This window comes from Nycticebus coucang, chromosome 5, assembly GCF_027406575.1.
Source record: "Nycticebus coucang isolate mNycCou1 chromosome 5, mNycCou1.pri, whole genome shotgun sequence".
Classification (NCBI taxonomy): domain Eukaryota; kingdom Metazoa; phylum Chordata; class Mammalia; order Primates; family Lorisidae; genus Nycticebus; species Nycticebus coucang.
In genome coordinates this window covers 535,762-550,789 of record NC_069784.1, presented here as the reverse complement: position 1 = coordinate 550,789, position 15,028 = coordinate 535,762, and the positions used below count along the sequence as shown (strand labels likewise).

General features: G+C 47.4%; 2 protein-coding genes across 2 annotated transcripts in view; one reads left to right on the top strand and one right to left on the bottom strand.

The window, feature by feature from the left end:
• The window catches only part of JAK1 (Janus kinase 1), a 117,536-nt gene extending 108,217 nt beyond the window's left edge, over positions 1-9,319 (top strand). Inside the window, exons 18-25 of the mRNA XM_053590426.1 lie at positions 1,860-2,010; positions 2,117-2,211; positions 3,272-3,464; positions 4,170-4,294; positions 4,647-4,819; positions 6,477-6,594; positions 7,085-7,195; positions 7,922-9,319. Of these exons, the coding sequence (XP_053446401.1) occupies positions 1,860-2,010; positions 2,117-2,211; positions 3,272-3,464; positions 4,170-4,294; positions 4,647-4,819; positions 6,477-6,594; positions 7,085-7,195; positions 7,922-8,017 (1,062 nt within the window). The 3' untranslated portion in view covers positions 8,018-9,319. The remainder of the gene's footprint in view (positions 1-1,859; positions 2,011-2,116; positions 2,212-3,271; positions 3,465-4,169; positions 4,295-4,646; positions 4,820-6,476; positions 6,595-7,084; positions 7,196-7,921) is intronic.
• A 1,553-nt stretch (positions 9,320-10,872) lies between these two features.
• The window catches only part of RAVER2 (ribonucleoprotein, PTB binding 2), a 67,262-nt gene continuing 63,106 nt past the window's right edge, over positions 10,873-15,028 (bottom strand). The window contains exon 12 of the mRNA XM_053590427.1: positions 10,873-11,491. Within this exon, the coding sequence (XP_053446402.1) occupies positions 11,345-11,491 (147 nt within the window). The 3' untranslated portion in view covers positions 10,873-11,344. The remainder of the gene's footprint in view (positions 11,492-15,028) is intronic.

Here is a 15,028-nt window from a genome sequence, read left to right as displayed (position 1 = left end):
AGAGCACAGAACAGGCGGGCCCCTCTCTAGAAATACACTGTGGAGTATGTGGGGACTCGAGGTCTGGAAGGATAAAGCAGTAAAAGTAACAGTACAGCCCCAACCCTGCCAGTGGTCTCTGAGTTGTGATCTGTGTGGGGTGGCACTGCTCTCAGCTGGGGACACTGTCAGAGTCCAAGGGAAGAAGACACTCGGTCTCCTCTGGGAAGAGGGAGAGGCTTAGCTTACGTCCAGTGTTGAGGTGTAGAGGGGTCATGGTAACAGGGGGCCATTTGGGGGTCAAATGTTGAAGGCCCCAAGTCCCAGGCCATGGAGTCTACCTGTTAGGGGTTTGGGGGTAGGGAGGGGGTCCAAGCTGCAGAATGCGCACCTGGACGCAGAGGGTGCTCTGGACAGGCTGGGGAGGCTGAGGAGGGAGACCAGCATCAGGGCTGCAGAGGTGCCCAGCATGGACAGTGTATGTGCAGGGGGCACCAAACAGGTCCAGCCTTGAAGACTTGCCAGTTAAAGATGGTGCAGGACTGTAGAGAGGGTTTGGGCTGAAACCCACAGGACAGCCATCAGAGCCCTCAGATCTGTGAAGCTGCTTTTTAGAATTTTTGGCCTAGGCTTTTGGACACTCATTTTATTTTTAACTTCCTTGGAAACAAAACAGCGCACCTTTGTTGTCAGCTAGATTTGCTGCGCACCTGCTGCATGCCTGGGGCAGGGCGGCACATAGGGAGGGCTGTGTCCTTAATAAAACAGGGTCCCTCTCTCCTTCCATGTCCCCTAGGGTTAGGTGGGCTTCCTGCCAGCCACACTATCTGTGAGCACTGTGTGTGCAGAGGACACTCAGGGGCAGGGGCAGGGCCAGGGTCAGCTTCATTCCAGTCCTTCCCCATCCTCTGGGGCTTGCTCCCCCTTGGGGCCCATGAAGTCACATCTGGAGCATGGTGATGTCATTTACTCTTTTAAAGTGGCGTCAGCTGTTTGTTCCTGAATTTTAAACTGATTAACAATTGAAGAAAATCTGGAAAATTAAAAACTGTAGGAAAATAGCAACCCACTTTATTTGTATCAGCCCCGATCACTGTCAACACTTTAGTATATTGTCTGTTTGTGTCTCTTTTTTAAGAAGACGGAATCACATCCGTGATAGAGGTTGTACGTACTCTGAATTTTAAAGTTTAATGTTGTCATTACTTTCCTTGGAAATTAAATGTTTCACAGTTTTTATAAATTTAATGTAAGAGTCAGTTGTTTTGTTTAATTCTTAATTTGCTTGACTCATTTCTTTTTCTTTCTTTTTTTTTTTTTTTGCAGTTTTTGGCTAGGGCTGGGCCATATCCCTCCAGCTTATGGGACCAGCGCCCTACTCCTCTGAGCCACAGGCACCGTCTCTTTTTCTTTCTTTTTTTTTTATTTGAGACAGAGTTTCACTATGTCGCCCTTGGTAGAGTGCTATGGCGTTACAGCAACCTCAAACTCTTGGGCCTAAGTAATTGTCTTGCCTAGGCCTCCCAAACTTGACTTTCATATTTGATACTAAAGTTGTTTCAAATTTTTACAGGGAATACTTTTGTACCTGTGTCTTTTTTCATTTCTGATTTATTTCTGAATTATTCAGTAATTGGAATTAATGAATCAGAGGATTTGAAGAATCTGGAGAGATTCATACACATTGCCAAGTTGTGTCCAGAGGGCTAGGGGTGTGCTACCCCTCTGCCCTGACTCTAGGCTGTTTCAGAGCAGGGCGCAGGACGCATGTGAGGAAGCTGCCTTTGGGTGGAGACCTTGGAGTCCAGAGAGTGGGCTCCTCCTGCTGGGTGGAGTTTGTGCCTCCCCTGGTCTTTACCACGTGGCCCTTCTCCTTCCAGAAAGAGAGGTTCTATGAAAGCCGGTGCCGGCCGGTAACACCCTCATGTAAGGAGCTGGCTGACCTCATGACCCGCTGCATGAACTACGACCCCAACCAGAGGCCCTTCTTCCGAGCCATCATGAGGGACATCAACAGGCTGGAGGAGCAGAGTGAGCACTGGGGTGCTCTGCTGGGGCTGCATGGGCTGATGTGAGGGGTCATCCCTGCCACCATTGAGTTCTTCATTCCTCATCTTTTGCCTCCCTGTTCTGTTAGATCCAGACATCGTCTCAGAAAAAACGCCAGCAACTGAAGTGGACCCCACGCACTTTGAAAAGCGCTTCCTAAAGAGGATCCGGGACTTGGGAGAGGCAAGTTGTCCCTGATGCCCCTTGTGCCTGTGTTGTGCCTCTCTGCCTGGCACCTGTCCATACTTGCCCAGCCGTCCCCACTCGCACCCAGTGCTCCTTATGCCTCCGTGGTTCCTCTGCTTGGCAGCTGTCTCCACTCTCCTGCATTGTGGGTCAGGGTGTATGAGAGAAAGCACCTTACCACTTGTATCACAAGGATAGTGCCTTTTCCAGCAATACGCGTGCAGGGGCAGACAGCATCCCTTTGCCTGCACATGTGATTATGGGTGCATTTAGGACACTGCCCGTTCCCTGGAGAGACTTGATTTTTCTCATGGGGAAGAGGGATATGGGGTGGGTCTGAAAGTGGTAGTTATGGTTAAAAACACCCTGCCTCTTACTTTTCTGGGCACATGTACCCTGCAAGGCTCTTAGACTGGGCAGTGTTTGCTTTTTCCTGGTCCCTAAGTGGGAGTTTCTAGGCAATTAATGCGGCTAGAGCCTGTTATACAGACTCTAGTTCATTTAAACAGACTGTGTCACATCTCAAGTGTCTGCTGCATGAGGGCAGTGTCAGCCTGAGGGCAGTGTCCCTAGTTCCTGGTGGGTCCCCTGAGTATTTTTTTTTGGTGCTGTGTATAAGCTCAGAAGATTTGGCGGCATGGTTGGCCAGCATCACTCATGGTGGCCTGGCTGGACTCGAGCCCATGTGCTCTGCAGGGTCTCCCTATGGCTGCCTCTGGGGCCTGTCCTATGACAGGGCCCAGGGTGGTCGGAGAATGTGTCACTGTCATGTCCTGCAGACCCAGAACGAGCCTTCATGTCCCGCGGCTCACAGTTCGTGGGTACTGGGACGGGGGAGTTAGTGCGCCAGTCACCTGCTGGAATAGAAGGGACGGCTGTGAGGCAAGAGTAGGGGCTGCAGCAGTGGGTAGAATCCAGGTGAGAGCCTCCTGCCCTCAAGGCCAGACTGTGCTGCCGGTGCCTGGCTTTGTGGGGACAGCTGAGAGGAGCAAGACTTCCTGGAAGTTGCCTCTGGCAGTCTTGGTGGGGCCTCTTTGCTGACTGTGACTTTCTCCAGGGCCACTTCGGGAAGGTTGAGCTCTGCAGGTACGACCCCGAGGGTGACAGCACTGGAGAGCAGGTGGCTGTTAAATCTCTGAAGCCGGAGAGTGGAGGCAACCACATAGCTGACCTGAAGAAGGAGATCGAGATCCTGAGGAGCCTCTACCACGAGAACATCGTCAAGTACAAAGGCATCTGCACGGAGGACGGTGTGTTGTGCAGCGCAGGCTCTGCCAGGAAGGCCTAGTGGCTGCCTGGGGCCAGCCCAGAGCAGGCGGCCCTCAGCTTCCTTTGAGCCATCTCAGCAGGCTACCTGGTGGCCCCACAACTCTCGGCTTTGTGGTCATGTGCACGGTCCCGCCCTTTGGCACCTGCAGGGCTCCTAAGGAGGGCACCCAGCACCCCTGCCAGTCCGGTGGCCCCAGCATTGTCTCTCCAAGCTGAGTCCTGCCTGTCACCATACAGAGACCCAAGCTCAGGCCTTAGGAAACTGATGCCCCCCGCCTCGCCCTGACCCAGTACTAGCCAAGGCGTTGCTTTATCCAGTTGTCTAAATCAGGGTGACAGGTGGCATTTACTAATGATTGTATCTTATTTGCAAGTCCCCTTACCACTCATGTACTATATTTTAACATTGGTAGTGAAATGTGGCTCATAATCTTTAAATATTACCATGTGCCTGGTAGTTTGGAGGGTACCTGACTGCGTTATCTCAGGGAGTTCTCATGACGGGTACCCAAGCTCTCCTGTCCTCGTCCACTGCTGAGCCCTGGTGCTTATGAGATTAAGTCCCTTGCCTGTGATGAAGGGGTGAGGCAGGGACTACTGAGGCCTGTCATGGGTCCTGAGCCCTTTTCTGTCCCCTGTGTCCAATGTTTGGCAGCCCCACACTGACGGGTTTTTTTGGTAAGCAGGAGGAAATGGTATCAAGCTCATCATGGAATTTCTGCCTTCGGGAAGTCTAAAGGAGTATCTTCCAAAGAATAAGAGCAAAATAAGCCTCAGACAACAGCTGAAATATGCTGTTCAGATTTGTAAGGTAAAAATAAAAAGCTTGTTAAGGAGTGAGACATCACCTGCCCTGGTAACTGACTTGTGATTAGACCCCAGGAGGAGAGTTCCTGGTGATTGTGCTGAGTTTGTCTTGTTCCGCGTAGTTTGGATGGAAAATTAGTCTCTGCTGAGAAAGTCAGTGGGCTTGTTAAGTGAGGCTCCTTTGATGTGTGTTTCTTTGAATCAAGTTGGACTTCACTGCATAAAAATCAACCCACCCAAAATTGTCGTGATATGTGAATGAAATGACATTTCTATCCTTTACTGCGAAGTGATAGATGCACAATGTAATTTGAAGTGACTGTTCACCGAGGCTGACCTGTGCTTCTCTCCCTCAGGGCATGGACTACTTGGGGTCTCGGCAGTACGTTCACCGGGACTTAGCAGCAAGAAACGTCCTTGTTGAGAGTGAACACCAAGTGAAAATTGGAGACTTTGGTTTGACCAAAGCGATTGAGACTGATAAGGAGTATTACACTGTTAAGGACGACCGCGACAGCCCCGTGTTCTGGTAACTGTATTGGTGGCTAGATTTCTCCAGGGCCTCCTGGTCAAGCAGCTATATCTTACCAGGGCCTCCTGCTCGGGCAGCTAAGTCTCACCAGGGTCTCCCAGGGCTTATGGTTCTGTTTTGTTTTTGATATAGCCTAGACTCAGGCAGATACAGTTTTGATAGGCTCTTTGGGCAACATTAATGTCTGTCATTCCTCTGGCCTGAGTCAAGGTTAGAGAGGATTTAGAACATTTTTCAATTGATTAATGTTTCCCTTCAAGAAACAACTGTTAGGCTGTTTCTCTGAAAGCTGCTCACATAGATGTCTGAGCTTTCTGTGGCACCATCTTCAAAGAAATGGGAGAAATCTCAGCATGAGCTCAGCACTCCTATTTCCCAGGCAGGGATTCCTGTGACAGGTTCTTCAAACTGTGAACAGGAGGAGTCAGCCTGGCTCCTCTCCTGAACACACCCAGTGTGGGGGGAGGGAGTGGCAGGGAGACAATGGGCATTGAACAGATGCCATGGACAGAGCAGAGTCTCCTGGTGGGAAGGCCACATGCTGACTGCAGCCACTGCTCAGGCTGCAGTGCCTCCTGCAGGGACCCACTGGGAGTCTGATACCTGTCAAGGCCCTGCTCTGTGCCAGGCAGTGGACAGGGGGTGACCAGGTGGGCTGAGCAGTCAGTGTTGTGGGTGGAGCAGGCAATTTCATGGAAGGACAAGCATTGGAGGGTTGAGGCCTGGGTTTTTTTTTTGAAGTTCTGAGTGTTCTGATGAAACCTGATTCATGGGACTTGTAGAGGTGGGGAGAGGAGGCACTTGTGACTAAAGTGAGATGAGAGCAGGGGCCTCTCAGGAACTGAAAAAGCTCAGAGGGAGTGGGAAGTCTGTGAGGGAGGCTCAGTTACAGCTGGGACTATCCCAAGAGCAATAGGATGCCCTGGAAGGTTTAAGAATGGAGATTTTGTTTTTAAAAGATCACCACAGAATGAGAGGAGAGATGGTGTCCAACTCTGGACATGGCTGCTTCCAAAACCCTGGCCCAGTCAGTAACAGTGGGGCAGAGTCCGTGACAGTGGGGGTGGAGTCGGTGATGGTGGGGCGGAGTGGTGACAGTGGGGGTGGAGTCAATAATGGGCAGAGTAGGTGACAGGAGGGGTGGAGTCAATAATGGGGTGGAGTCGGTGACTGTGGGGCAGAGTCAGTGACCATGGGGACTTGCACCCACCATGGGCAGTGACAGTGGGTTTAGGAGATGAGAGCAGGTCCAGGGAGGTGGGTATGGGAGCGCCTTGATTTCTTGCTTGGGGAATTGGGTATCTTTCGCCACAACAGGCACTGCTGGGAGAGAATGAGCCTGCAGCCAATGAGGCCTGGTGCTGTGTCTCCAGGTGGCTCTGTCTTCCCCAGCAAGGGCATGTACCCGGAGCAATGAAGAGCAGGCCCTGGTCAAGTTATTTGGGGCAAATAAGTGTTACTGAGAGCCTGTAAAAGGTGCCCTCCTGTGTGTCATGTGTGCGTCACGCAGCGTGCATGTGACCAGCATAATACACACTTAGATGTTTTAAGTGTTAAATTCTATAAAAAACCAAAGAGGTGACTTTCAGAGTTATTCTGGTTTGTTGGAATATCCTTCCCAGGAAGTGAAGTTTTGTGTTCTGCTTTCTCTCAGGTATGCTCCAGAATGCTTAATTCAGTGCAAATTCTACATCGCCTCTGACGTCTGGTCCTTTGGGGTCACCCTGCACGAGCTGCTTACTTACTGTGACTCAGATTCCAGTCCCATGGCCGTGAGTCTCTCTCATCTCTTGGTTTGAATCTAGCACCCAACTAAACTATGTCCATCCCCCAGCTCTGCACATTTGGTCTTTAAATGGGGTCCAGCCAATGTATTATAATGGAAAGCGTCTCCATTTAACATGCTTGTCACTCCACAGCAATCTGGGGGTGCCTCAAGGCTTGGTCTCAGGGAACCCAGAGCTCCCTGGCTGACCCTAGGGATGGTGTCCAGGGAGTGCACCTGGAGGGCTGTGGGGCCTTCTTTGTGCCTCACTCTCCCAGCCTGAGGTTGTCCCCTGATCAGCAGAGGGACTGGTTGCTGGAGTTTGAGACCTTGATTACAAACAGATTGAGCTAATAAGGATTTTGAATTTTCATTTAAGTTTACTAAGGAGAAAAGCTTTTTTATTGTTGCTTTAATTTCCAGTCAATTCTACTTTATTTGGTTTTTGTATAAATATGTACACAGTAAAACATTTTGTTTGGTTTTATTTTACATAGTTGTTCCTGAAAATGATAGGCCCCACTCATGGCCAGATGACAGTCACAAGACTTGTGAATACATTGAAAGAAGGAAAGCGCTTGCCATGTCCACCCAACTGTCCAGATGAGGTACTTATTGGCCGCTGCACAGTAATAAGACTCAATTTTTATAATGTTCTCACAGCTTGAGTTATGCAGCAATGGGAGGGGAAGACTAGTGAAATGAAGTAGGAATTCACTTTGCAATAAATAGTTTCTGAAGCTGAATTTCAGGTACCTGAGAAATCATGAGATACTGGGGTAGAGGTGGACCACTAGTGCTATTCAAAGTAAGGGTTCCCCCCAAGAGTGGGCCTCGGAGTCCACAGGAGCCTGCTGTGATGCAGCCTGGGCGTGACACTGCACACAGTGCACTTGTGTGTGAGTTTACCCACTGATCAATAGCATTTATAGTACTTATTCAGTTTTCCGTACTCTTACCTTGAACTGAGCTTATAAGACTAAACTCCTTAACGTACTCAGCACACAATGAATGGTGTGGGTGAAGGCGTGAACAGCCAGTGGAAATTCAAGTCTAACTTGAGATTCAACTTCACCCTATTACTGCTTTATGGTAGGACTTAAAGGTCTATTCAACCTATGAGCTTCTCAAATGTTAAAATACTATCATGAATTATAGTTGTATTATATCTTCCGTGTTAAATTATTTGAATATTCTTGTTCTCTAGTCTTATTAAAGAGTTGTTCACATTTCCAAAATTATTTTTTTGCTATTGATGTTTCTATATTTTAAGAAATGGTTCTCCAAATCTAACCTTTTTTTTCTTACCATTGTTATTGTTTTTCTTTTGATAGGTTTATCAGCTTATGAGAAAATGCTGGGAATTCCTACCATCCAATCGGACAACCTTTCAGAACCTTATTGAAGGATTTGAAGCACTTTTAAAATAAGCATGAATAACATTTAAGCTCTACAGTTTATCAAGTCCTCCTCCCCCAGCAAATGCCCAAGCCATTTAAAAAAAATTTTTTTAATGAAAAGTTTATATTCTATCAAAAATTCCGTCAACCATTGAGTGTGTGCGTACAGCATGCTGTGGCTCTGAGTGTGTGTGAAGACTTCCTCTGTAAGTTTGCACCAGTAACGCAGTGACAGTGATGACCCAACATTGGAACGCACTCAAACCCTCCTTCTTTTGGAAAGACCGTGCCACCATTTCATCTGCTTTTCACCACCACAGCTGCACACCAGGTGGGGTTTACTGAGACAGGAAGAATACTGATGTCTCACAGTGATTGCTTTTCCTAGTTGCCCGTTGACCCAAAATGTTTTCTTGGCACATTAATCATAGGTAAAGATTGATGAACTTAACAGATTCTCAAACCTGCCCTCAAATATCCATGTCTACACAGTGATAGGCTATGCATTCTCAAAATATTAGATGCCAGCTAGTATACTGTTGTTTCTTTCCAAAATGACTTCTGTCACAGTACGATTTCAATCTTGAGTAGTTTTTCCAGGGGCTTGGCTCCTGTTCCCTTGGGTGGCCGCTGGTACCCATTTTTGAGAAACCTGGTCACACAGTGGGCAGTCTTGGGACAGATTCTCCGCTGCATGTTAGCTCTCGAGAACTAAGCCAGCGCCAGCACCGTCCTAAGCCACACACCTCTCATCAGGGCTGCCTCCCGAAACTCAGATGCTATCACACACGCTTTTAAGAAAATCATGTACATCCTTTCGTAACTCTGCCACTCAGGGGTGAGCTGTCCCAGCAGTGGCTCTGAATGCTCTTTGCACTCAGAATACCTACCACATACGTTGTGCTGTCCCTGTATGCACCGCCCTCTACATGGGTCATCACTGCTTTGACCATCACCCTACAGTGCAAGACTTGAAAGAAGACCCAGCTGGGGGTACTCTGGAGTTCAGTTTGCTGGGGGTACTCTGTTTTCAGTTTGCTTGGGGGTAGCTGTGTAATCCAAAATATGTAGTCTCTGATTCAATGTGAACCATAAACATCTTTCTGACCAAGAGCCTAAAAAACTTTGTTCATGCTGTCTAGTATTTGTTCAATATCATTAGTTTTCACCTGTTGAGCCCCAAAAGAGTTCAGGATTGAGTCAAGGGCAACAATAAACTTGCCATTTAAATTTGTCCAACAGCCCAACATCACCAAGATCTCTGTGTCAAACCTGTGGCCTCTCTATATGCACTTTGTTTACTCTTTATACAAATAAATATACTAAAGACTTCACATGCATATGCCTTTTAATATTAAGATGTCATTTTCAAAGCATTTCAATTCACTTACATAGAAAAATAACAGTCTAGATTTTTGGGGAGAGGGGACTGGAAGTGGCTTTTATTCCTGATACTACTTGACGTGTACTTTTCGGTCACATCCAGTGACAGTGGGCCACAGGCCAGTGTGGTTGGCAGAGCCACCTGTGCAGGATCCAGATGCCTCCTCTTTCGCTCTGCAGCACTCACGTGGAATCTGCCCACCCTCTCTGTCCACGGGAGCAGGTGCAGCTGAACACTGAGGCCAAGTGCAACGGGGAGCAGGAAGAGGGGTGGGAGCCGCTGTTCATCAGCTGTGTAGTGAGTGATGCCTAATTCTGATCAACCATTTATAGGTAGTATAATTCTTAGAAATCATCTTAAACTTCCTTGCTTTTTCCAACAGAAGCTAGTATATGCAATAAATTAGACTGAGTAAAATTATTTGCAAAGCATACAACATATGTACCAATTCTAGGCTTCATAATTAAAACAGGATCTCTATATCATAGTCAAAAGTAAGTCCCCCAAATGACAAGATATTTAATGGTCTGATTTCAAAAAGGCTATGATCATTGAGACCCCAAATTCCATTTCATCAATTATAGTCTTGTACCAATGAACAAACTTATAAATTTCTAGATGGCAAAAGGTTTCACATGCATTAATACCAAAGTCTTTAAAAAATGGTGATGTCAAAAGTCTTACACAATAGACAAATTCCTTCAGAAGTAAATTGGGTTAAATAGCTGAGGTTTTTCAGCCTCGGAAGATGAGGTATAGCTTATTAGCTCAAAATGGTTACAAATACTGTTATCCTATAAGACTCCTGCAGAAAGCCTGGTATTGACTGCTTTACCGTTTTATGGAAATGGAACATTTGATAATCAAAATAAGCCTCATTCTAATAATTAGATCACTAGTCTGCTATGAAAGGAAGCACCCAACCCATGTTCCTGCCAATTCCAAGGCTGTCTCAAAGATTAAAAGTCTCTGTTTAGGTGAAATAAAAGGAATAGGGAATGAGTGCTATTAGATCAGGTATCAGCAGACTCTATCTAAAGGGCCAGACAGTAAATATTTTAGGCTTTGCAGGCCATGGGGTCTCTCAAAGCTGCTCAGTTCTGCTGCTATAGCACAAGAGTGCCAGGAGCAGCACACAAATGCATGAGCCTTGCCTCATCCCAGTAAAGATGTATGGACATGGGAAGCTGGATTTCATATAGATTTCATGTCATAAATACTTTTTCCTCCAAACCATTAAAAAATGTAAATGTTTTCAGTTTTCAGGCAGCACATAAATTGGTGTTGGACCAGCTGTAGCCCCAGACCACAGTTTGCCAGCCCTGTGTAAAATGCCAGAGCTGCTTTTCTGAAAACACAATGTGTCTCTCACAAAGGTATAAGTGGTGTACAGTGTCTTAAAAAGTTAAAGCATCTGCAGTAGTGTAGACTTTGGAGGTCAGTGGTCACTGTCACTGTGTTTGATACTGCATGGCCCATGTGGGAGTAATTACTGCATTCATCTCAATTGCTACTTGCACCCTTTAGTTCTAGGAAAAGTCCTAAAAATCTGTAAATGAGATCGCTCCTAGGTAAAGTAAATGAAATGCACATTGGCTTATAAGAAATGCATTCTAAGGCTCAGGAAACAAGACTGTTTCCCTTTTATTGCTTCACACTTTTATTTATGATGGTGTCAAAATTATTCCTGGTCAGATTAATAAAACAAGAAATACTGGAACATTGTTGATTTCTCCAATGGACTGTGAATTAACACACTGATGAAGATGCATGTAATTCTGATGGGAAATGTCCTGATTGATATCTGTATTGCTATTTCTTATTTGGCAATCCTTCCTGCTGCACAGCAGTTTCCTCTGGGAAATCATAAACCCGTGTTTAAAGGGTATGGCTACTCTGAATGTCATTAAGGCAGTGATGAGCAGCAGAGATACTGCAGAGAACCTTAGCAGGTGATAAGGAGAGCGCCAAAATTAGTATACACGCTTCTTTTTTAAGTAGGTTTCCACATAATATGCTCCGGTGCCCTGAGAAAGCTGGTCCACAGATCCCACTGAACCACCCTCTGGGGCAGCGATGAGATATGATGATCCTCGTTTTTCATTTCTTAAAGATGACACCTATAAAAAAGTACAATCATAGCCAATGTTAAAAGCTAAAATAAACTTGGTTTCCTCTGGGGAAAGGTGTGCAGAAGCGCCCCAGCAGCCCTAGTGCCACCACAAACACCTGCTGTCCTTACTATGGGAGGATTCGGAGTTGTCACAAGCCCTGAGCCTCAGGGATATCAGGGACCCTGCAGCTGCACAGCCGTGCCATTATGCACACAGCCCTCTACCCGCCCTCCCTGGGCCCAGCTGCTGCCTGTGGAGCAGGCCCCTTCTTCCTTCTGTGAAACCCACGTGGGTGGCTGATGCCACAACTCCAGCTGTGTGGCGCCTGGATCCAGGATCAGCTGAGACTCCAACCTGCACAGCAAGGAAGCCAGCTGGGCTGCTGCGCCGACGCCCCCTCACCCCCACAAGGTAAAGCTGCCCTGCAGGGTTTGCCAAACTGCAACACAGCCTCCCTGGGGCCAGAAAGGTCCCTGAGGCCGCCAACAGTGAGTGTGCATGTCACCCGCACCACACACACCCATGGCCTGCCCTGTGGCCCTTCTCCTCCAATAAGGACCCAACAAAGTCTTGCCCAGCAAACACCCCCCACCCAGCCAAGCAACTGCATGCCTGACAGCCCCGTGGCCCCAGCCACAGAGAGCCAGGCCCCCAGTTGACACCCACCCTGTGCACGCTGCAGCCTTGACACGAGAGCCTGGGGAGACCACCATGGAGGAGCCACACAACCATCCCCACAGGCTCCCAGCCTAGGCCACTGAGGAACCTGCAAATGCACAAGTGTGGGTCACAGCTGTGGAAACCAGGCAAATGATAGTGTGTCCACTGGGATCAGCATGCCCAGCAGAAGATGCCTCGAGACCCACTCACAGGTGAGTCTCGCCCCAAGAACCCTGCTCAGGGAAATTGGGAGAGGCGACTTTTCCCAGCAGATGCACAGAAATCAGAATAAAGATGTAACAACTATGAAAAAGCAAACGTGTCACCTTCAAAGGAAAACAGTAACTTTCCAGTAACAACTATAATCATATGAAAATTTAAGGCATGCTTTTTTATATATTTGAAGTCACAGTTACAAGTGTGCACAGGAAGTGTTTGGTGTAGATTTACCCTAACATAAACATTTTTTAAAAATTGTTTCTCTGGCTGGGCACAGCGGCTCACACCTATAATCCCAGTACTCTGGGAGGCCAAGGCTGGTAGATCCCTGGTGCTCAGGAGTTCAAGACCAGCCTGAGCAAGAATGAGACCCTGTCTGTACTGAAAATAGAAAAATTAGCTGGGCATTGTGGCAGGTGCCTGTAGTTTCAGCTTCTTGGGCAGGTTGAGGCAGGGGGATTACTTGAGCCCAGGAGTTTGAGGTTGCTGTGAGCTGTGATAATGCCACAGCCCTCTACCCAGAGCTATAGAGTGAGACACTGTCTCAAAAAAATAAAAATAAAAATTGTTTCTTCATTAAAGATGTTTGTAAGAAAACCACTCTATTTCAAGTTGGTGTAAATATAGAATAGCAGGATAAATATCAAAGCTATCAAAAACACAAAACTTCATCAGATTTTAAATTTTCTATATCAAAATCACCTTTTGAACTTCTGTAAAACAGAAACCAGCCTCTGAGCCCCCTCACTCTCCACCCTCAACAAGGGTGGAGAAAAAAAATAAGAATGTTACAGTTGCTTCGGCTAATCACACCTAGCTAAGCCCCACTGAATCAGAATACTGAGGCCACCTGTCAACATTCCTCTGGAGGATGCGTGGCTGAGAAATCAGCTGCATGTTGAAGTCTGCCTTCTAAAGAAGGAGCAGGAGAGGAGAGTGGCGTGAAACTGACAAGCGGTGTCAAAGACAACAAGGTGAGGTCAGGTAACAGTCACAGGGGTGTCAGGCGGCAGCGGCCTATAGGCCACATGCTGATTTTGTGAGTATTTTTCCTGCTTATCTATAGTGTCAGGTATCATGAAAAGTATGCACAGACCTTTTTTTTTTCTTTTTGCTAGTCAACTGTAGTTAGTGTTTGTGTATTTAATGTGTGGCCCAAGATAGCTCTTTATTTTTCAATGTGCAGTGAAGGAAAAAAAAGGTTGGACACCCCTGTGACCTTCCTGCATCCTGGGCCCCAGTGACCGACTGTCAGGCCCTCACTTCAGGCACTGAAAGCTCTTTTTCTTACAAGCTTTCTTCCTCCTATGCACCATAAGTCTGTCCCACAAATGAGGCTTTCCAAAGATAAGAGGGGAGAAGCCAGTACCCCACTCTGGCACCCGAAGCCCCATTCTCTCCTCACTCCCCTTCCCAGGGTCCTGCGGGGTCACGGTCTGTTGTTCATGTCCTGCAAAGCACAGCGGCAGCCTGGACCCCACCCCCTCATTCCTTCCTTCCTTCTCTATTCTTAGAAGCCATGTAGAAAATCTGCTGGATTCCTTCACTCAAAGGACTTGTCAGTAGAGCTGCAGTGCTCTCAGGGACAGGGGAGACCCGGGAGGCCAGCAGTGCAGGGGGCCCCATGGGAGCAGGAGACAGAAATGGGTCATCACGGCCCACGTGCTGCAGGGAGAAGGATGGTTCTTCTGATGTGCACTGTCAATAGTAGCTAACTTTTAGTACAATTACTGATTGTACTAAGATGAAGACTAAGATGTTGAAAACAAAGCTCAGTGTTTGCTTATGGATAGAAAATAAATTCATATCTATGATAACCTGCAGGAAAGCCACAGAAGAGGGAAAGAGCACAAAGCAAGCAAATATTCCCCCTTTTACTTTGTGTCTGCCACAGGCGCGAGGCTGGTGCCGGGGTTCCCCAGGATGTAGGAGGGAGACGCCTGACACTGGAATGTGGACAGATAAAGTGGGCAAAGGAGACAGGAATCGCTAGGAGGTCTCACCAGGATGCTCCCGGCCTTGTCTGCGCACAGCACATGCACGTAAGCAAACACACGGATCATACATAACTTAGAATTTGGTTTCAAATTTTGCATGGAACATGTAGGTGGGACAGAACAAAGTGAATGCTTAGAAAATCTGAGAAAACAATTTCAATGAGCATTTATGCTGTGAAGACCAAACAAAAAGAAACTATAGTATTCTAGCTGTGCATGTTTAATACTGAGGTGGAAATCAAATCCACAAGACAGCCACTTTAGCATTATTACTCGTTAACAAAGTCTTCCTTAGGATGAGCTGATAGCACCCTGTGAATAGTTTCCACCCAGTGTAGAACTGCAATCCAGTTCTATCTGTCCTGATCTGCATAACCACAGCTTCAGGGGGGCCCTGTGCCCCTGCTGCCAGCACCCCGCCACAACCCTGCCCTGGCATGCCGCTCCCCTCTCCTAGGGGGCTTACTGTTCCAACCTTCCCCCTCCTTCAACTGCACCCACGTATCCCTCCCTCTTTTGCCAAAAAACAAAATCAGAAGAGTAATCTTGAGACCCACAGTACTGACCCAGTCTCTTTATTTGCCCTCACTTCCTTGGGGACCTCATCCAAGCTCATGCCACTCACAATTACAGCAGCTTCCGCGACCTCCAGACTGGTCTCACGAAG